Source organism: Poecilia reticulata, linkage group LG6 (assembly GCF_000633615.1).
Source record: "Poecilia reticulata strain Guanapo linkage group LG6, Guppy_female_1.0+MT, whole genome shotgun sequence".
Classification (NCBI taxonomy): domain Eukaryota; kingdom Metazoa; phylum Chordata; class Actinopteri; order Cyprinodontiformes; family Poeciliidae; genus Poecilia; species Poecilia reticulata.
In genome coordinates this window covers 6680318-6703747 of record NC_024336.1, presented here as the reverse complement: position 1 = coordinate 6703747, position 23430 = coordinate 6680318, and the positions used below count along the sequence as shown (strand labels likewise).

At 39.1% G+C, this 23430-nt stretch overlaps 1 protein-coding gene across 2 annotated transcripts; it reads left to right on the top strand.

Annotated features, from left to right (window-relative positions):
• Positions 1–465: 465 nt before the first annotated feature.
• On the top strand, positions 466–11295 carry gxylt1a (glucoside xylosyltransferase 1a). Of its 2 annotated transcripts, XM_008411008.2 has the most exons (8): positions 466–1307; positions 1743–1838; positions 3082–3265; positions 3674–3805; positions 3910–4161; positions 4603–4726; positions 4857–5029; positions 10314–11295. In XM_008411008.2, the coding sequence occupies exons 1-8, from the start codon at positions 1093–1095 to the stop codon at positions 10479–10481; spliced, it is 1344 nt and encodes a 447-aa protein (XP_008409230.1). In that variant the 5' UTR covers positions 466–1092; the 3' UTR covers positions 10482–11295. The 2 variants fall into 2 exon arrangements, with proteins under 2 accessions (XP_008409230.1, XP_008409231.1); XM_008411009.2 differs by lacking the exon at positions 1743–1838.
• Positions 11296–23430: the final 12135 nt, after the last annotated feature.

Genomic DNA, 23430 nt, shown 5'->3' with positions numbered 1-23430 from the left:
TAAATGGAAGATTTCTAATTACCTGTGATTTGTCTGTTTGGTACTTGCATATTTCCTTGTTCAGAAGTCATCTTCAAGCTTTGCAGTTTACATTACATTTCTTAACACCTGTACTTCACGGTTAAAATTCTCAAGTTTTATGATGAATAAGCCCTGTCAATTTAATGTAAAGTAATGCCCAATCGAAGGTTTTGGGAAGATTCACAAAGTGTGGCATTTATCTGGGTTCAGTGCTTTAACTTTCACCCTACAGTGGCATATTCAGAACATGGGTAAGAACTGTTACATTGTTTTTTTTTTCGTTATATCGGAGATGTCAGAAGTGTCCTATCTGAACTAAGGTAATAAAAATAAATTTAAAAAAGGCTAAATGGTTGCTCGACATCTTTTCAGATATTTTTTAATAGCGTTCTCAAGATCCCAGTCATTAAACTGGCTTTGTGGTCACATTTCCAGACTATGACTGTCTGTTGCCAATCTTCCAGCTGTTTATGAGTGTTGGTATACTGATGTAAGTTCTAGGAAAGTCATGCAACCTTCACCTGGAGTCTATATTAAACAAATTGTTTTATTCACAGAATACGTTCTCTATTTGTTCTGACCTGATAACAGGGGAAAAAAACTCCCTAAGCACTGGTCCCAAAACAATATTCAGGCAGAAACAAGAAACCTCTAAGCGGTTTAGGACTGTGAGGAAGTGGGGGAAAGGAGTAAAAACAAAAGTTACAGATCTGAAGTTTTTATATCTGTGCGGAAACCCCACGAGAAACGGAAGTCAAAATGTATTGTTTACTATCAGAAAGGTTGGTCCTGATTCTGATGTTAGCTCGTCAGTAAACGTTGGCTAACCTTGTGTACAGTACACATTTATGGAGGTCTGTGTGTACAAAGGTTGGCGTTGGCTCTTGGCAGACGGTCATTGTTAACAGACAGGAACACGTGTAACAGCGGTGGGCGGAGCGGAAAACTGTAAACACCAACTACCGCTCACTTCTAGCTATGACTTGACTGCTATAGCCKCTAGTACCACACATGGTATCTAGCTAGGATCAGAAAAAAATGTTTTATTTTTGCACATAACTGAAGCGCAAAATGCGATGCTATCTTCACGCTTATCTCATGTGCACGGTATTTACATTCTTCTCCTTACTGTATGTGTACAGTCAGCTTGCCTCCACCTTGGAGGACAGGGACGAGCGGTCTGGAGGAGGCAGGATATCCGACAGGAGCAGTCATGACGCCGGGCACGCTCTCAGGAAAAGACCAGGACTATTAGGCCTCCGGGACAAAGAGTGGGGACAGAATAGGTACCTTTTAGCAAGCCGTGACTTTTTGTGTGTGACAATTAACATAATTCGTAACAGTGACCTTTAGATGTTAGTTAATCCTTCTAGCGTTTAGTTATTGACTTAGCTCATTAACTAATAAGATAATGCTTACGTTTACAAGTCGTACAGGTACATTTTCAGTTATATATTCGTTGCCAGTTTGCGTATAGACTCGGAAAGTTCGTAGTTATGCATGTTTTATATTAAATTAGCACTAGTGCTAACATTGTAATTGACAGGCTTAATGTGACTTCTAACTACCTCATTAACGTCAGCTTATTGCTGGATTTAGCGGACAACCATCTGTTAATTAACTTTAGAAGATATTTCAGCAACGATCTGATCTCTAAAAGCTATGTTCAAGAAGTTGATTACTAACTAAAGATAAAAAAGACCATGTTTTTATTCTGTCAGGTGTAAATCACTGTCAGTCTCTTACTGGAATCCATATTGGAGACCACCTGCTGATGATGTTTGTGGAGTGAACTTCTTATTGGAATCACCTCTTGGGTATGATTTGATTTTGTGAACATCTAAGATTATTAGTGATCAATTTTAGAATGAAGAAAGTCCCCAGACATGTCCAGCTTTCATACTTTCCCCTGTGATGATTTTTGAATTACCAACTGTCTGTGTATTCATGGGTTTGGTTCCATGAATCACATTGCTAGTCAATGATTGTTAAATATTCTTCAGCGCAGCAAAATCTTATCCGTGCACGGTTATTATATGAGCTAACATCCATTACATTGAGATTCATCATAATTCGGTTAGTCACACCCTACCCCCTCCCTGTTTCAGTGATAAATCATGGGCTTGATTTTCTCTGTTACTCATTTCTGAAGGGATCGGTACAGTGCCTTGTGTATTATTAATCGTTGAATGTCACCGACAGAAACTTCAATGTGTCCTACGTAATGAGCAATGCAGTGCATAAAATAAGACACAGAAAGCTGGTCGTTAACACGGCATACGTTTGTGTTCGGCCTTCCTGAATCATTAGTTTCTTGAACCTCCTGTTWCTACTGTTAATTCTTCAGGTTGTGTCTCTACTCTAGACCTTTGCTTAGTCTTCTTTGCAAAAACAATTAAGCTCACACAGATTAGACGGAGAGTATCTCAGAATGTCAATTTTCAATTTGTTATCCAAATCTTCAGTTTGATTTAGGTTTGGTCTTTCTAACACAATTTCCTCCCAACCACTCCATTGTTGTAGCTACGGCTGTGTGTTTAAGGTCACTATACTGCTGACAGGAGACTCTCTTTTTAGGGGTGTCAGATTATAAAGGTAGACATTTTTTAAAACAATGATGCACTTTTTTGTGTTTATCTGTCCAATAAAATCTGAAGAAAGTACATTGAAGTGTGTGTTTGAAATGTGACAAAATGTGAGAATGACAAAGCGGTGTTAATATTTCTTTAAGACACTGTTAATCGCTCTAGGTCTTCTCTCAATTTAGTCAGTATTTGTATTATTGAATGCAAATTTGAGGTTGTTTATGTTCAAGTTTTCACATAAATAGAAAAAAACCCTACATTTTCCTTAAATTGCTTGTAAATAAATTACTTAATTTTTTTTATAAGAAGAAATTTTACAACTTACCCATTAACTCTTTCACCACTCCTGGCTGGGTCGTGGCATTAGCTAAGCTGAGGGTTTTCGTAATCGCATTGCTGTAAATGCCCTGCTTAATCTTTTCTGCTGCAAAATGACTAAGCGTATGACTGATGTAATCATTGTCTTGGCTGTCAGTGAGAAGTTGAGCTCTGCTACAAAAGAACCTAAAAATGACAGAAGTCAGCTGGCCGTGGTGGCCTGCGGCGCCAGGCTGGAGGAAACTCTCACCATGCTGAAGTCGGCCGTCCTCTTCAGCAGAAAGCCTGTGCACTTCCACATTTTCGCCGAGGATGATTTGCATGACGGCTTCAGAAATGCTGTAAGTGTGCAACCCTACAGCGGGGAAACTTTCAAACTCCTGGATTTGCCCCAAAAACCTTTACGACCTTGAGACGGGAGCGCATTTTCATTGTCTTGGTAGATTTAATTGTTGAAATAAAAGCAAATCTTAGAAGACGACCATCTGTCGTTGTTTTATTGCACCTTGTAATTTCTCAGTTCGTGTCTCCTGATAGTTTGGGATTGGCTTTAGTGGATTATTGCTCTGTGAACGGACATTGGTGTTTGCAGCAAAACTCAAACTCAGTTGTCTTATTTCTGGATGTTCTTTGCTTCTACAATGGTTTTTATAAAGGTCTTCTTATGTTTAAACTCTGAAACTCTTTAAAATGAGACATTCGAAGCACAGTAACAGACAAATTTCTGTGTCTTATTTTCATTCGTCAAGTTGGAAATGTGGCCCGTGGCAGTCCGGACAACGTTTACATTCACCATCTATCCAATCACGTTTCCAGAGGAGAATGCAATCGAGTGGAAAAAGCTCTTCAAGCCTTGTGCCTCTCAGAGGCTGTTTCTGCCGGTAGGTCTAAAGACGTTTTAATCAGAAGATATTCATCAGAAATTCTTTACTGTTTTAGAAATTCTAATATTGTTTCATGTTTTGTGTTTTTTTTTCTTCCCCAGCAAATATTAAAGCAGGTGGATTCTTTGCTTTATGTAGACACAGATATTATTTTTCTACGTCCTGTGGAAGACATCTGGGGCCTACTTTCTCGGTTTAACGCGAGCCAATTGGCTGCCATGGCACCGGAGCACGAGGAGCCTCGTATTGGCTGGTACAACCGTTTTGCTCGTCACCCTTACTACGGCAAGACGGGCGTCAACTCAGGGGTCATGCTCATGAACATGACGCGCATCAGGGAAAAATCCTTCAAGGTAAAGACTGCGATACCTACTGTCGTCTGTAGAAATATTGATCGATATTATTGAAGTATTTATTGGAAGTGTTGGCAGCAGTCTGTTATGCTATTGATTTATGTTGCTAATTTCTGGCCTCAGATGGTTTCAATATGGTTATGTGCTTGTTCAAACAGTTAATGACTGAAAAAGTGACATGGATGTTTTAATAATATTTGAATAAAATACCATTTCCAGTGGTTCTGCTGCAGTACTCGGATCAAACAGTTGAGGTCACTCTTGTACTTTTGCTTTAAATCCCTCCAGCTTGCATAGGTTTCTGCAAAACAACTTCCTTGATGTAAAAATGACTTTAAGAAAGCCTGAAAAGCAGATTTGTTGGTTTCTTGACGTAAATTGATATAAATTATTGGGTTGCTGTTTTGTTTTTTGTTTTGTTTTTGTTTATCGTCGCTTTAGAGTGACATGACAGCTGTAACGCTCCAGTGGGGGGAAATTCTGATGCCTCTTCTTCAAAAGTATAAACTCAATATCACCTGGGGGGACCAGGATCTTCTTAACATCATATTTCATCACAACCCTGGTAGGTGCGACCTTATTATTGCATTGTTTATTGTATCACATACGTTGCAGTTTCTGTTGTTTGCTTTGTAGTAGACTGTTATTAAACAAGCAAGTTTATGCCTTTTTTTTTTCATTTTGTTCCTCTGCAGAAAGCCTGTACGTGTTTCCCTGCCAGTGGAACTACCGTCCCGACCACTGTATCTACGGCAGCAACTGTCAACAAGCTGAAGAAGAAGGTGTCTTTGTTCTCCATGGTAACAGAGGAGTTTATCACAACGACAAGCAGCCTGCTTTCAGAGCCGTCTACGAGGCAATCAAACAGGTAGAAAGACATCATTATAGTAAAAAAATAAATAAAATAAAATCATAAAAATCATGATGGAGCAAAAAAAATATCCTGTATAAGGTGAAATGAGTTGAAATTCTACGGCTGTTTTCCTAGAGAGCAGTTGCATGCAGTGGCAATTTTTGATATGTCCTGGAGGGCTGTCAAATGCACTCAATAAAAAAAAAGAAGAAAAAAAACGACTTTGGGCTCCAATAAACCCATTGCAGCGTGACATCACAAGCATCAGCTCCACCCTTCAGCCTCCCTCTGGTTGGGAACAGAGTCGCACTATTGCGTTAAAGAAACTCAAAGAGAACTCTGAGAAGGGAATGAAAAACCGAGGGGAACGTTTTTCTCTCTTGGGGTCCGTTTGAAGCTTTAGAAAATCTCCTAAGGGCCAGCTGGTTGGAGCTGCTGCTTCTCGCTAGCCCAGGTCCCAGTGGCCTCCACAGTGAGCCAGTCTGCTTTACATTTTAAATGTTGGGCCTTTTTAGTAATAATCATCTGTAAAGTTTACTCTCAAAGGCAGCTTTCAAAGCTGCATTTTTACCGCTGTAATTCAAACACACTAAAGGAGGGGGGAGCGCAACCCAGCTTGCTTATTATTATGCATTGCATTTACTTGCAATTGGATAACTGATATGTACTCATTTCAGCACAAATTGAGATGGTATGTTGGTTCACCCGCCACAGTGTGATTAACTGTAGTCATATTTTTAATGTTCCAACCCCAGTAAATATATAAATACAAATAAGTAGATTTGTCCGTCCATTTATCTATGTAGCAAAAATAGTTTTTATGACGCAGAAGACCTAGCATCGAGCAGATCAGTGTCCCACTCAGAGCGCAATGCGTGCAAGAACCACCACCGATTGTGTGTGTGTGTGTGTAAACTATTTGTAAAAACGTTTGCTAGTCATTTTCTTATCAATATGCCCTTCAGGCTGTGCTTTTTTTATTACGGATGCATCCGCCCGCCRGGGCAGAATCGATATTTTGCTAAATATTTCCTTTATCATATTTAAGTTCTCCAAAGAAAGGGGGGAGGCGCATCTTCCCAGACTCAACCGCAGCAGTGGCTACATCTGTCAAGCGACAACATCAGACGTCAATTGCACAGTTTGATTCGCCTTTTAAAACGAAAGGTTAAATATACATTATTTTTACACCTTCTGCCGCCGAAGGCAGCTTTGTGATGTGTGAACATAGACGGGTGTAATTTAACCGGGAAGCACAGCTGCTGTCCCACGGGGCGTGTTGTAATCTTTCCTGTTTCGCTTCGTGTTGCGGGATCTCGGATGGTCACAGCAGCAATATAATCTGGAAGGATCCAGCTGGGATACACAGCAGTGAGAAATGGAAGAAGACAGGAAAAATGAGCTCATTCTCCCTTCTGCAAAGAAGGACGTAGCTAGTTTTTTTTTTTTTTTTTTTTTCTCACTACGACCTCGTACCTTGAGGTCGCTTGTAACGACCTCAAGGTACGGCGTGCGCTGAGCTGAACTTTGCGGGCAAAGAAGTTGGAGCTCGGCTGTTATTTTGCTTGCAGTGGTGGTCAGTAGCAGGTGAGGCTAGATGAGGCGAAACGCATGTTGTCATCCGTTTCTGCGAGAGATGAGACGTGATGGAGCTGCTGCCTCACTCGCGCTGAATGTCTTTTGTTTTGATGGAGTTGAAAACAAGACTCCATTTCAAGGATGAAACAGAGGACAAGCACTTCTGGAATAGCAGTGGAATGTATAAAAATAAAAGATAAAATCAAACTTAGTAAGTGCACTGATGGTATGTTTTGTTTTTTTTTTTTGGGCTGGGGGGTTTTGTTTGTTTTTTTAGGCTTAAAAAAATGAAACAGCCACAACAGCATAATGGCTCCATAAAATTAATTTTAATTTGTCTTTGCCAAATAAGACCTGGGTTCCAGTTAAGAGGTCCATATGAGCTGCGTACAGAATGTCCCATTCTTATTCCCTTGGAGATGCTTCGAATCATAATCTGATCAATTTAATCTGATTACCTTTTATATGCCCCCCTGCCACATGAGTGTTTGATCAGTCCATAACCTGCATCATATCCATATCCCTCAGAGCATACAGAGCCTCACTTTGGCTTTTGCCTCTCCATAAAAGCTTTTCCCGCCCACAGCCACCCTGTTCTGCACTGTCAGCTGTGAGCATCCAGTGTAAAGCGGCAGTGTGTGTTGCAAGGCGTTATGAAAACGGTGTTAAAGCTCACACACGTCTCCAGAATAGGACTGATATCGCATTCCCCGCATGGCCTCGTTTTAGTAACAGCAGGGTGAAAGTGCTTTTGCAATTAAAAGATTCCTGATTAATTGTCGATATCATGACCAACTTCATGTCATTAAGGTTGTGACTTGTTGGATCAGATGGTTATCAAATGGACACAGTTGGATATTTGAGCTTGTTTATATGCAAGTTTGACATGAAAAGCCACACTCATGCGCTCACAGTTTGTGTTTTTAAAAATCATTTAAATCATTTCCCTCTGGAACAAGAACAGGTAAACTTACAAAGACTGGCATGGTGACATCCTTACCATTTGTAGAAGGTAGGGGACAAAATCTACACAATTCTAAAAAGTGAATTTAAGATCTACCATAAGAGTATGCATCATTTTCATTCTCCTAGAATATAAGTTATTTTCAGCATAACCCTTGTTGTGTCACATTCATCGGTTCAGACATATATATTTTTGGCTTAGCAAGCATTCGTCATATTGACCGCCCTGCTTTAACCCTATGATCTCAAAGGCTCAGCACATTTCACATCCCGAGTAAGGAAGTAAATTGGCCTGAAGTCTCTCAGTCTCTCTTTATTGTTGCTCTTTTTCGATCCCTCTTCGTTGATTTGAGCTCACTGGTCAACCTGCGGGCAGCAATCCATGGGAAGACAGGAGGAGCAGCGTCATTAGGCGAGCTCCATCCATTACCAGGACAGGCCTTACCTGGCCACTATCAATGCAAGCAATGTTCTCAGCCATTAAGTAAACGAGCAGGCTTCATTATGAGGCACTCGGCCAGCTCCATCAGTCTCTCCAGCAGCAGAGAGGCACGCACTGCTCATATTAGAGTCCTCGGATTTTAGGGTCTTTGTGGAAGGAGGAAAAAAAAATAGCTTGATTCATCAAGTAAAAATTGCTCTTTGTTGCAAAATTATCCCATTAGTTCAGAGAACCACAAAGCTTTCTGTCCTTTGTTTCCCTCGTTGTGTCTTGGAAGTTTATTATCCGCCCTTCTTTCTCCAGTTCCCTCGGCACCCTCCCACTTTGTTCCCACTCGTTCCTTTGAGAACAACATCCTAAAGCCCCATGTGGACGGTTCTGGGAGGAACTCCTATTTCCATCTTGCCAAGAGCTCCTTAGCCAGCCCTGCTCCCAAGGCAGGCTCTCTCAGTCGGCAAAGGAGCTTGCAATAAAGGCCACTGCCATTACCGAGCCACGCTCACTGAAGAGTTGTAAAATTTTTAGTGCTGATGCTAGTTTGAGACATCATGATGGCTGTGTGGACAACGCAACAGCCACATCCACATAAAAATCGATAGGCGGCCGTTAATGGCACTATATTGCCTGCTGCAGTGTATGAAAGATAATAAAGAAACAGTTTGAGTAATGTGATGCTTTGCCAAACTGGAGTCAAATAAGACGCTGTAAAATACTTGTTCCTTTTTATTTACCGGAGCTATAAACAATTGCTTCTCCTCAACGTGAAAGTGAAAGGCCAGGATCTTTATCTTGTCACACTAGACGGCAGGAACCTTGGTTTCCCTTGACTAGCTGGAAATCTGGAAGTTTTATCTCTGCTGTTGGACTCAGATGGCGAGGAATACATGAGGAAGCACATTAGTAATGCTTCAGATGTTGCTTTGTCTCATACTTCCGTTCTTTACTAACTCTATTTCTGTTCTTGTGATAGATATTCATAATCCACGTACAATGTTAGTTGAGATATGCAAATTAAACTCTTGAATTGACAGAGACCAAATTCATGATCTGGATGCATTATTATTTTGTATAAGCCAACACATAAAACAATGCCTAAATATCTACACACACACACATATATATATATATATATATATATATATATATATATATATGCTACATGCATTGATATATCTCAGTAAAGTGCCTCTTAAGGAAGTCTGCTCGTTTAGCTAATGGTTAAGAACATTGCCTGCATTCATAGTGGCCAGGTTAGGCTTCCCCTAGTAATGGATGTAGACTGGCTAATGACGCTATTTTCCTCCTCTTCCCATGGACTCAAATCAACCAAGGAGGACTGAAACAGAGCAACAATTAAGAGAGACTAAGAGATTTCGGGCTAATGCTAGAGGTGGATGCAGGTTTCTAAAGACGTAGTGTTATGAATCTGTTGTGGCCCACTCAAACGTAGGGTAGACCGATGAGCCATTCACTGACACCCTCCAAAAGGAGGGTACGGCACAAAAGCATGTTGATAAAGAAGCTGGTTTTCCATAGAGCTCTGCATCCAGGCGTGTTAGAGTAAAATGGTCGGAAAAGGTACTTAGGAAGCAAAGATTATCGCAGCACTGAGAAGATTCTTAAAAAAAAAAAAAGAAAGACCCTTCAACAGTTTGGAGGAAGATTCACAATAAATGGATGTAATTGTCACCAAACACAAGGAACAGTACACAGTGGCAAACCCTGCAATAAAGGACCTATCCAGTACATGGGCTATGTAGTGTCCCTTGTGTTAAGTCAACCTTGAACCAGAGGCAACATCAGAAGTTTTTTTTTACCTGGACTAAAGTGAAAAGGAATTGGACTGTTGCTTTGTGAATCAAACAAATGTAAACTTTCCATTTGGGGTTTCTCATTGTTCTAGTTTGATAAAGAGTCTGCCTTACTTCATCCAATAATTAAAAGCATGGAATTTGATTGCACTATTTTCCAAGTCTTGATAAGTATGGGAATAAAATTATATTTTTCTGACTTTATTACCTATCCCATTTCCTTGTAAAAATAATCCCATCTACCTACCAAGCACAGTGGTTAAGTAAATGGTAACCATGGTAACCATTTTTGTTGCAATTGGTAGAAACATGCTGTTGTCAAGTAAAAGGTTTGCCAAATGGAAGTGGGTTGGGACGAAATGTTAAAATGTGGGTACCAGTTGGAGCACGAACTGTTGAACTGACCCAGACCCTCCAGAAACCGAACCGTAGAATAAAGTAATATCTTCCTTGTCAGATTTCTGACAACATAATCATAACCCGTCCATGTCTCTTCTGACCCCAGTACTCCTTTGGCGAGGACATGGAGAGCTCCCTGCTTCAGCCACTGGAAGCGGCGTTGCAGGCAACTACACATTCCTACTGCGGCCTGTCCAGCCACCTGTTTACCAAAAGGTTAAGAGAGAGCGTCAGGCTGGTTCAACCAGAAGACATGGCTAGGATCGCAAGCTAATATTCCAGTGCCTGATGCTGTTGTTAACTGATGTTCCTCCTGTGGACCTACAAGTTAATGACGATGTAGTTAAGACCAGACTGTGATTTGTTTACATTGTGTATGCTGAGATTGTATTGTTGAGATTATGTGAGTGGAAAAATAATGAGCAGAATGTGTTTTATTTTATTTAAATTTTTTTTTTACACATCGATAGTTTTGGTACATATCTGTCTGATGAAGACGCAATATGGACACAGAGATACTTTCTCACTTCCCTGGAAAATACACTGTCTTCACTTTGCCTGGCAGAGATTACAGACTTGATCCTGATAAGGACAACAATCTCTGTTTTTAATGACAATCACTTTTTTTTTTTTGCTTTTGCATTCAGAGAGAGCTTGAAAAGGAGTAGACATTTATTTGCTTTGAGTTTCATGAGAAAACTAAAATTTTTACCTAAAGAGAGTATTTTATTTAGTATTTTAGATTCTTAATATAATTCTGCACAAGCTTAAGTCTTGATTAAACATTTCATATTAATCGGATCAGTATTTATTGGACATCTACGGTGTCAACCTGAAGTATTTGTGGGTATTATTGCAAACACTCCGCACTTCATTTACTGCATATTTCATTGGACACGTCTTGTTTGTGTTTATTGCTGCCCGAACAAAATCTGTTTGTGTAACTGATGTAACTTCAAAGGGACTGTGCTCTGTCATCAAAGCACCAAACATCATGAGGAATTTAATGATGTATTTGATTATGTTTGCTTTAAAACTGGAAAAAAAAAATTTGAATGTTTAGAAGACTTTTTAGAATAAATCAAAAATATATTTCTAATGCTTCTGTTGTAATTGTTTTAATCTAGACTTTACAGGCTTGATGTTAAAATGGAAAGTCAAAAACTGTAGGAACTGCAGGTTAGAAGACTAAGAAGGTTTTCCTGTCAAACGTCTCTACAACAAAACAAGCAGCAGCTGTTTGTTTTGTTGTAAAGTCGTGTTTGACTGGATGACACATTCACCCACCACTTTATTAGGCGCATGAACCTGGCCAATCGGACAGCAGCAGTTCAGTGCGTTTAGCCTGCGAGATATGAAGAAACAGGATTGTATTTACTTAAAACGTGGAATGATTGTTGATGTTGGGTCTGTGTATTTCCAGGCAGTTAGTTTTTTTTTTTTTGTGAGAAATGAAAAATGAAAAAACAAAAGTAGGCTCGGTTTTAGTTTATTAAACCAAAATCAGAAATTGGATAACTGATCTGTGCGTGTATTTTCAGGCAGTTCGTTATTTCRTTTATTTCTGATTTTACCAGCGAAAAACGGAACAAACTAGTCTGTTTTTGTATTTTCATTTTCCAATTCAAACGAAAAAACGAACTGGCTGAAAATACACAGACCATGTTAGTTCACCCACAAAATCTTCTCAGGTTTCCAGAGAAATAGTCTGGAGGTATATCTAGTGACCATCTGTTTATATAGATGTAAGTACCCTAGAAAGACACCAGTAGCTCAAAGGCTTCTTGCTACGTCTACGACTAAGGTGTGCAGAACACCGTCTGGACTGGAGGCGGTCTCATGATTGGAGAATATTTCCTTGGCGCATTTTTGCGTCCTTATAATCTGTTTTACTGACGTATCTGGTAGAAATGTTGCTGATCAGGTCCATCCCCTTGTGATCACATCTTCTGATGGTTTCTTTCAGCAGGATAACGCACCTTATCATCTCATTGTTGCTTCTTGAGCATAATGAGTTCGCCGTACTACAATGACCTCCAAAGTTAACCAGATCTCAATCTACTAGCACCCTTGGGATGTGGTGGAGCAGGAAATGCCTATCAGACATGTGCAGCCAACAACTCAGCAGAAACTTATTCATGTATATATAATGTCAGTTTGGACCAAAGTCACTAAAGCAATATGTATTCATCTCGTTGAGTGTATGTCGCAAAGAACCAAGGTAATTCCTATAAGAGATAGGGTAAAGGCAATGAATACTCACACAATATAAAAACTCTGCAGGGTTGTAACATGGGATAAATGTACTTCCTGCTTTTAGACATAACCTCTACAAGTAATGGAGAATATGGATTATTGGTTATGTTTACTTTTCACAGATAATCTGAGTAAAATAGTAACCTGAGGCTGACGGACTCTTGTTTTCACTCCAATCTATATAATTTTGACTTTCCACCCTAAACACTGCGCCTACTTGTTGCTCATTCATGCCACACTGAGACCGAGCATAGACTCAATCCTTGAAGGGTGCAGTGAGCCGAAAATGAGAAATCAATGTGAGAGGAGTTGAGAAACTGTTGTTAGATGGCCAAAAGAGGAGCTGATGTGTCTGGGTCGGCAGCCTGTGGCTCTTCATTTCGCAGACGCATCGACGGACGTGCCCCGAATTGGCAACGGTTCTGTGTGATGAATTTAAAACGGACTCTATGCTAAGAACCAGCTTGATGTGTCCGTGTACTTGTCGAGGAGTGGCTTAGTGTGCAGAAAGTGTGGAAAAGGTTTTAAATATCTTTAGAAAAGTGATTGTACATTTACCTCTGAATCTGTAAGTCAATGGCAAATGAGTGTGAAACAAAACTGCAGCAAGTCCCGTGGATTTATCAGGAAATGAATGATTTTATTGTGTTGTGTGTTTGCTGTGAATGCCCATTAGCTCTTTTTCTCCTTCTGTCCGCGCTTAATAAAATAGCACAGGGTCTGAAAAAGGCTTCCAAAGGAGCTTTTGCTTAACTCCAAAACAGGATTTGTTGGATGCTGTAAAAGCATTGCCAACTTTCTTTCTACTTATCTTCATGAGATTAAGCATTAAGAGTGGCCTATTTATCTCACATAACGAGCTCATACATCTGCAGGGGAAATGCCCGGTGATGGTGAATATATTTAGGTGCAACCCTTTTAAAGATAAATGTTTTTGTTTTTTTTATCTGCTTAAAAATGCAAAGTGTTTTCTGTTTTTAGGTGGACAGGCTATTGCTGCCTCAGCCTGCTTTTACTCTCCCTGAGTATAATGGTGATTGAGACCTCATCCGCCAATGGATTATTCATGTTACGGCCTGCTCTGCCTGCTCCCCATGTGGTATTCAGCAGGGATTTAAACACCTGAAATTGTTTAAAAAAAACAAAACAAAAAAAAAACAGGGCCAAAGTGAATCAGAACAAAACAAAATAAAAATAAAAAAAGGATAAAACAATGTTTGAAATTTAAAGGCATCAACATTGGAAAGGAAGCAAGAATAAGATACATTAGAGTTGTAGCAATTCTCACTTTTAATTTCCTTAAGCAGCTTTTTACACGTTTTACTCAGGTATCCCCAACCCTGGAAGTTTAAAAAAATAAAAAATTCCTCTCTGTAACTTAAACCTGCATGGGTTAAGATTTATGATAGACAAACAAAATACTGCATCTTTGTCCGGTAGACAAAAAGGATTTTCATATTTATTATTCTTCTCTTATTAAATCACACAGTGATGGATATGCACAGGACGGACTGAATAATGGCAGTGTAGAAGATGACCACAGCTGCTCCTGTGGAAGTGTTGTCCTGCTAGATTTGGCTCAGGAAGTTTAATTTGTGCTGGGTTTTCCTCCAAACCGGAAGCGACCCGCTGTAGAGGGCGAGCTAGTCTTTTATTTATGGTGATGTCGATTTCTTTTATTAGTTTCATAAAGCGAGATCTTGTTTGCCTAAAACTGGGGGAAATACAATTTTTCTGTGTCAGTGTATTATAGGATAACATATAAACAAGTAATGCATACGACAATCACGGGCGCAATATAAGATTCAGTGTTGTTAAGGTGGCTAAGGCGAGCATCCAACATGCCGAGCCATTGACTAGGCACACAGACAGTATGACAAATATATACCAGTGTGCCTCTGTAATTGCCCAAAAACTAGTTATATCTTAGAAACATTAACCTTCGATGTCCTGGGAAGCACTTTAGATTGCCTGGCGCTATATAAATAAATTTGCTTCGCCTTGACAGTTATTTGCTAATCAAACTAAACAGGCTGAAAATCTTTTTCTTTCCCTAGCATTCACTTCTCCCCTCTCCTCCTTTCCCGCAGCCAAAATAATTTAACCAGCGAACATTTTGATCAATAATACATTTTCCAACAGTGCTGAGACAAGTATAATTGCGCTGGTACGTCAGGGCTCAAAACAATTATTGTGATTTACCATGCAGCATAAGTTATGTATGGACCATTTAGTATAATGCTGAGAAGTAAATTTGCCTCTCTTAGCAGAAGAAAATTAGAAATATCCATAAGAAAATAAAATGAAAGGCTGTTTCAGGATCCCCTGAAACAGTAGTAATGACAATCTGTTAGAAAGTTCAGCTTAGTGTCTTGCTCTGGTGATTTCTGGCTGATTTAAGTTCATTGACGCTTTGCCAGAATAGATACAAAGTCTCATTTGGTGATACATATTCTACTTTTAAATAAAAACAGTTTTTGACCATACCTTCTCTCAACGCAGCGACTGTTAAATGTGACACACAACATGATGTTGGAAGTTACTGCTAACTTAGAAGCAAGGACGTCAGGCTTAAATTTGAGCTGCTCGGTCCACCTGCTCTTGCCGAGCTGACTTGAAAGACAAAAAAGTCTTTCTTGTCCTTATTCGTTGTTAATATTTTTTCTAAAAATGACCAGCAGACAGATTCTTGGAACTCTGTTTTACTGCTGCCCTTGATATTCTCAAAAGCAGGCTAAATAAGCACTTCTGAACGCTTCACAAAGCGAGCTAACGTATTACAAAACAATTCACAAAAAGCAAGTCTTTGTAAAAGACAAGCTAACAAGTTCACACAAAAAAAGTTGGTACAACAAGCTAAGAAAAGCATGTTGTAGCAAGTTTTTTTGTTAGCTTGTTTAACAAAAGCTTGCTGTAGCAAGATAACAAAAGTTAGCTAGTTGTATTCCCCAGGATTCCATAGGGTGGTATATATCAACCGTTCTATGGGGTTTCTGAAGATATCTTAAAGTTTTTCCTGACTGAATGTAGTGTGAAAAGCTTTTGAGTCCTCTGGACTAAAGCACTATCCAAGTACAGGCCGTTTACTATTTTCCATTATTCAGGATATATAACTGAGCCTTATGATTCAGTGCTAAATTAATTGGATATTTTGTCTGTCTGCCTTAATGAAACTTAACGTTTCTGATGAAATATAATATTTTTTGTCCAATAAGGGGAGTTGTAGGTTTAGTTAGGTGGTGTGTAGGGCCCATGATGTATTAGTTCAAATACACACTTGACAGAAGGGTCACCGTTGTAACGACACACTTCCCTGTGCAACACTTTGGAAATTAAACTTTCAATAAATAATCAATACTCTGAGCCACTGGAGGCAGGTGGCTCCTTTCCTCTCATTCTGCAGCCATAAACAACAACTCATCAAGAGCCTGTATGAAGACCCAGAGGGCTCTCGCCTCCCTCGACGAGTGCAAGGCCTGTTTTATAGATGCATGACATTCAAAGAACCACAAATAAGGATGCCATTATTCAGTTTCCCCTCTTATATTGGCTTTTTATGACCCACTTGGAGCAAATGCTATTGAGATTGAGCATTCAAAACGCACCAGTAATACTGTCTGTACGACCCTTTATAAAATAGGTTATCAATCACGTCAGCTGACCTTTTTTCCCTAGTAAAACGTCTCGTTGGGAAGCTACATCTGAGCACAGAGATGCTAAAGCAAGCTGGAATCAATGCCCAGGCAAATATTATTGCTCAGTAATATTCTACTTTATTCAGCAACCTGCACTTTCCTGATTACTCTGTGTAGACACTACCGACAAAGAGCATTAACGAACTGAGAATTTGATTCACTGAAACTGATTGAATGTGTACTTCTACGCCCATATGACTGCAGCCAGAAGCTAAACATTGCCTGCAAACTGATTGTCGAGAATCTGATTGTATTGTTTGCTTTAGCCTTGAGCTCCCAGTTTTTAAGTGTCATTTTCAGTTTGATGCAAATATGTGCAGTTAGTTAACAAGCACCGCAAATCTGCAACAAACTTCCAGGAAACTACAAAAGCGCTGAAAGACTGAGCTTCATTAAATCAAGGATAAAAACCCATTGGTTTAGAAATGCCTCTGACTAGCAGTAGCTGGAACATTGATCTAAATGTTTTATGTGTATTTGCCTGATAATTTTCATGATGGCATTTGCCAAAATGTAATGTTTGTTTCATAATTGACGACTGCATGATGTTTCTGTATGCTGCTGTAAAGTTTGCCTAGCAATCTTCATAGTTTGCTCATTGTCATTTTCATTCATCTGTTCAGTCCCCTGAGTCCTCAACCTAATATATTGTGGGTTACTTAATTTTCTTGTGCACGCATCCCTCCTCCAGTGGCATTTCCTAATGAATGTAACTCTCCAAGGCCCTCACACAGAGGTTGCAGCGATGACTATTGGAGCAACTCGACCTGTGAGTGGTGGCTTTAATTGTTTTTCACGGAGTCTGACAGCAGACAACACATGATGGATTTGCTGGACCACCCACCATATAGGACGCTGTGTATATAAGCTAATAACTAATCAAAGTATCAGGAAAATGAGAGAATGAGACTTAATGATTTTTAACAGTGGTATTTGTAAAGTTCTTTTTAGGACAAGAAAGTGTCTCGTATGAATGTGAGAGTACAGCGGCTGCCAAAAGTATTCATATCACTTGAACTTTTAATTGTTGTTAGAAATGTGTTTAAACTACATCTTCCAGGTGAAGACATGCTTGCCATGTGTAACTTTGTTAAAATCTAATTTCAAGCTAAATTAGAGTTGTGCTTCTTGCCCCCTCCGAGGCATTGGTAACACTGAGAGAGATAAGTCAGACATGTTAGAGCAACAATACAATTTAAGCTTACCAGTAGCAGTGGAGCACGGATCGCAGCAAGATAGACGTGTTTCAGATCCCACTTATTATTTTCAAGGACACTTCATCCACCAAAACACAAAGATGGTTCCTTGTCAAAGCCGCGGTATGTCATTATCATTATTTATGCATGCTTGGGGGACTAAAGGACCTCATTTGTCAGGGAGAAGATTAATAGTACAAATAGGGACGTGTGATGAAGACAAGAAATTCTAATGGGATATTTAAAAAAAAAAAAGACAAATTCTGACCGGCGCAAAAGTCACTTTGAAATGACTTACAAAGAAGAGATATATTTAGGTGGATGAAAAAATATTTTGCTATTAAAAGTTTTGTTCGTTTGTCTTTTATGCATGTCTCATGTAAAACATTCAGACTTTTACAACGTTTTTGGAGTTTTGATTCCAAAGTATTCAGTGAACTCGTGGCAGACATTTTTGAAGAGGGAGGGAGGGAGGACGGACGGACGGACGGACGGATTGGAGATAAAGTCTGGAAAATACTAATATTTTCAATTTCTTTTTCCAAGAGGGAAGACTTAAAAATCACAGAAAATATCACACATTTCCATATTGAGTAGGAACTCAGATCCAAAAATATATATATCTGTATCAAATGCCATCAGTGTGTGATTTAGTTTCCTTGGATCCTGTCCATGTCGGGGCTCCACTGTTTGCGCCAATTAACCATTTCAGAAATCCTCTGCAGAAATCATTTGGATAAGCCAGTGACTGTTTACAGAGCTCTTAGCTGATGACTGAGTGAATTAACCCTGTGTGTATTTGAAGAACAGGAAGGGTTCTGCAGTCGCTCTCCTTACTTTACCTTTGGGCAAATTCTTGCAGGAAGGGTCAAAAATAGATATTATTTTAAGAATGCCTACCTTATCTTCCTAAAATAGCTGCATTTCATGTCAACACGGTTTGATTCTTTTTCACCAATTCTATATTTAAGGATTTGCTTGTTTATTTTATTTATTTATTTAGTTTTTTTTTTTTTTTGTGATGAAAAGTTACCAAAATTGGAAATATTTAAATAACTCTCAAGGCACCTAGCAGACTGTGGTAAACTGGTAACCAATACTTGTATCAAAATGGTTTAAGTGCTCTCAGTTTCTCAGTTAGATCTGACAATTGAAACACCTGTCCATCAGAGGAAGCTTCATTCAATTTCTATAATGGCGCCTTGTAAGAAAGCAAATATGTTTCACTTTTATTTAGGTGACCTCTGAAGGCAGTTGGTTTCACGAAATGTCATTTCTGCGTGTCAGAATAAAAGGGGCTGAATACAAATGCCTGCCACATTTCTTAAAATGTTTATTTCCACACCATATATCAATACTGTCCTCTTCACTCTATTTGGTGATTGTTGATTTGAATCTTTTTCTCAAGATGTGACATTTAGGTGATAAATGTTCAACTTACATCCAGAGATTAAAATACTTTTTCCTGTTTTTTTTTTGTGTTTTTTTTTAGCAAAATAAAAAAAAGGAACTGTATAATACAATGACCCAGATTGTTTCTTCTCTTTTCAATTGGCAGCCGTGTACTTAAATCAATTGTGTTATTAGGCCGTGGATCGACAAATTTAACAGGGAGAGAGGTGGCGCCTCCTTTATTTTCAAAGCTGTCGGTCACAACTAGGGAGAAACTGGATTTTAATTAAAGGGGAAAATCCTGATCGTCAAGGGATCCAGACTGAGCCACTGACATGTGCCTGTAGGGTCTGACTTCACTCCACTTCATTATCCTCCTCCTGCATGCATAGATTTTCTTTTACCTTTCACCCAGCAGACATTCAGTGGCTCCGTCACTCGATACTCTACCTACAGAAGACTTCTGCGGAGATCAATTGAATCCTGGCAAGTATAAAGAAACATGTACGCTACCAATTTCAATAATTTTCCCTCTTTGTTGTTGTTGTTGTTGCAGTATCACCTGATACATTTATGTGTCCTAAATGTTTAAGGCACTTATATGATCTCGTGATTGGATTTGTGCCAAGTCTTTCTTTGCATTAATGTAAGAAATCGACACATCCTGAACAAAGGGAAACATCCTGGCAGCGTTTGACTCCTTAGATAAAGATACGTGTTATTTTTTGCAGAAGCGTAACATTTAATATAATGGCATTTTAATAAGATTACGCTTTAATTTTTCAGGTTTGTTGCGTCACATGGGAGGATAATCCAAGAAGCTCCTCGGATCTTACCAACACACAAATGCTGGCGTAATAATCCTGTCAGCCCTTAATGCAATAGAAATTGCATGGGCAGGATTTATAATGATTTTCAAATAGGGTAATTAATGTCATTGTTGCTAATATAATTAAATTAGTTATGGTAGAAAGTGTAAAAAATGGGTTAATTTGTCACTTCACTTCATATCAATAGCATATCAAATCTATTTTAAAAAAAAAAGGAATAAATGTTTCATTCAATAAGATGGACCACAGATAAGCATGGAGAATGTCAAGGAGATGCAGAGTTTATGCAAAGAAAAAGTCAGAACATTGTGACAACTGAATGCATCTTCTTTCCGAGCCAAATATAATGACTGCATTTTAAGTTGAATCAGAAACCACTCTGTCCAGATGATCCTCCTGCTGGTTTGCCCACATTAATCAGCAGCATAGTTTTTCTTTCCTTTTTCTGAGCCAAACGAAAGAGCGAACATTCAGTCGGATTGTCTTTCATTATTTGAAATCCTCTTCCTTCCACCACATGAGAAATATAACATGTTGATGTTCTCGTTGTGAATGGCCCACTGAGAAATGAACACAAAGATTTTAAGCTAAACTGTGTGGAGGATTATTCAAGCTTGCAGGGAAATCATACGACAATACGTACAGCAGCACATGAAGAAAGTTACGACAGGTTTTTCAGCAATCCAACTTGATAACTGAGCAATCTGATGAAATCACATCCTCTGTGTGCTTGTTCAATGATACCAGAAAGGAAGACAGCGTTGTAGAAGGGAAAATCACCAAGCGACTAATGAAGTTAAACTCTCAGTAGTAAAACACAGACTGGTTATGTGGACAAAATGACTTAGACAACAACTGCAGGACTTGGTAAAATAAATAATCCTTGTGACGCTGCCTCTGGGCGAGTCTTCATTAAGCGAGTCTTAATGCAGATGTACATCTGGTTGTTCTGGATGTATTCAGTGTCAAACCTAAATGTTGCAAAAAATCTGAGCGTTTCAAAATGAAGTTTTTGTCAAAAACAATTGGTCAACTTCAGCAGATTATCAGCAGACTGGAATTTTTGCAGAAAACTTTTAAATCACCCAGTAAAGTGTTGGTTTTTCAGGTCTCAAAGCCACTGTTCACACAAATCGCTACGTAACTTCACGTTATGTCATCTAAACTGCAGACTTTGCTATCACTACTTTTTTTCTTGTGTAGACTCTTTGTCCTGAATTCAACTTTCCAAACTGAAGGCCTGTTGGTTGTACTTTTTTTTGCCTTTTTTGCTTTAAAGTTATTTTTTCCTTTTGCATGTTTCTTGATTTTAAACATGAAACCAAGCAAAACTATAACAAGCTACAAGCACGAACCAAACTGAAGAAGAAAAGTAGCGTAAAGGCTCATGCCAAACCTTTAAGTGGCTAGCTCTGGAATGAGTTAAGGATTTGAATAAATGTTTGTTTCTTTTTAAAGCAGACCAAAAGACAGGACCCTCAGTGCTTCACAAAATTTTGTTAAGCAATGTTGGCGAGCACAATGCTGATTTACTTGCATGTTACTCAGATTTTGTTCATGACACTGTTTTGCTGTATGGACAAAGTCCACGCAAAGCACTTTGAAGCTCGGTCTGAATGGGTCTTGTTGCACATCAGAGCCACGTTAAAGTACTCTGGAGGACATGAGGGTAAATCTGATCCACTGCTGGATGGCTCTGAGATGGAAATGGAGGCAGACACAAACAGGTGTGTACATGTCAGATTGGAGATGATGGATACAACACACAGCTCCTACTGCTGTCACCGAGCGGATTCTGCATCGCTAGCCTGTCACGGATTTTTAAACTGCAGAGTTGCATCGATTTAGCTTATTTGGATTAACAAAGGGACACGGCATGGCTGATATAACAGCCCTTTTCCCTCTGAGAAGGCACATCTGACATGTAAGGACTGTTTAGAAGTGGTTGCCATCGTGTCCTTAAGCTCAAACCGCAAACGGCGTCACGATCGGTACAAAGCATAGCCGAAAAAAGGAACACACTTTTTGAGGCATGCAAAGAAACTCGCTGCTCAAGATCCTCTTCTCAACCTCGTATTTAGAGTATTTGTGGTTCATTTTATGGCTTGGAAATATTCAAAAATGCTTATTGAAGGTTGATTTCCCCAAAGACTATAAAATGAAATCATCCATTTTTTTTATTGGAAAAAGGAGGTTGTGATAAGTAAAAAAAAAAAAAAAAGCACTTGTCAAGTGTTTTTGAACATCACCTTCTTTTATTATGGCCATCATTCAGCTAAGACATTTTAGAGGGTTAAAATGACATTAGGTACAACAAAAATCAGGAAGCTCTGAAGAGTGGACTCCAATAAAACAAATTAGAGACGTCGGTCATTGGTCATTTTCATCATACCAGTCATTTGTCATCAGACCAGTCGGATCATATGAGTAAGAACCTTTTTGGATCTGCCTTCAGCAGCAGAGTGAGCAGCTTCTGCATATTCTGTATTCAGTCTGTAGTTTCTGTTGTTCAAGTCTTCTTCCCCATGAAGCACCAGAATTTTCTAAATCACAAAGTATTTGGCTCCAGATTTGTTTCTCTCACTCCCTCTCAGTCATAACGAACATCTTATGTCGACTTTTACTTCCCGTTTCAGAGTTATGGAGACGCTCCGTCTGATAAAGACAAACAAGTAAACAGCTTTCTCCTTACTTTAATGTCGGAGTTGTCATTTGCTCCATCTGCTTCACCATCTCGCCACATGGAGAGTTACACTCTCAGCAGGATGAATAAATTTACTCTAATGCCGGAGACGGATAAGAAATATAGGCATGTTGTTTTAGTATAAGCTTTTCGTAAGTAAAGCACACAATGCTCCAAACTTAGTTCCAATTTTCTCATTTTTGTTTTGCAAATGAATGGTTTGTGCCATTTGACATATTATTTGTTATGATTTCACTGACATAATGTCTTGCCAGTTTTTTTGTTGTTGTTTTGTTTCTTTTTGCATCCTTTTAAATTTGTCACATTACAATCACAAACATACAAAGCATATTACCTGTTGGAACTTTAAGAGACGAACCAAACCAAAGCAGTGCGTAATTCTAAAGCAGGATTGAAAGGAAACAACATTTTTGAGCAATAAAAACCTGACCGATTTTTAAAAAATCAGTTTTCAAGTCTTGCTGGAGACTCTCACCTGTACAAGAAGCTGGATTTTGACTGAGCCTTTTCAACACAATCATTTATTTTTGATCTTAACCATGGTTGCATGTTTAGAGTTGTTCAGCTGGATGGTGAAGTTCTGCCTCAGCCTCAAGTCTTTTGGAGCCTCCAAAAATAAGTTTTTTCTTCAGGATTGTCCTGGTTGATCCGTCTTTCCATCATCACTTCTGACTTTCCATGGCTTTCTTTCAAAAACGCCATTGTCATAGCCACTTTTTTTTCACAAAGTCCCGATTTGTGGAGTGCACAATTAACGGATGTCCTGTCGATTGACTCCATTTCCAGATGACGGATGAACAGATCTCTGTGAGATATTCTAAGCTTGAGATGTTATTTATAACCTCACCCTGATTTAAATTCTCCCTCAACGTTCTCCTTGAACCGGCTGGTGTGTTTCTTTGGTCTCCATGATGCTGTTTGTTCATTAGTGTCCTCGAACAAACCTACTGGGCCTTTGCAGAACAGCTGGATTTACATCAAGACTAATGACACTGCTGATGGCAAATGTTTGCACTGGATTTCATTTTGGTGTGTCAGACTAAAGTGGTATGGACACGAACGCATTCTGAACTTTTCAAAATGTTACCTGCATGAAAAATGATTTTGCTTTCATCTCATAATTACGCGCGACTACGAGTTGGTTTCTCAT

What these genes read in the sequence shown, in the direction of transcription:
- gxylt1a (XM_008411008.2), top strand. Translation starts at nt 1,093, where the DNA reads ATGCGATGCTATCTTCACGCTTATCTCATGTGCACGGTATTTACATTC. An exon ending in TTATTGGAATCACCTCTTGG is followed by an intron (nt 1,839 to 3,081) that starts GTATGATTTGAT and finishes CTTGGCTGTCAG; the next exon opens with TGAGAAGTTGAGCTCTGCTA. An exon ending in CATATTTCATCACAACCCTG is followed by an intron (nt 4,727 to 4,856) that starts GTAGGTGCGACC and finishes GTTCCTCTGCAG; the next exon opens with AAAGCCTGTACGTGTTTCCC.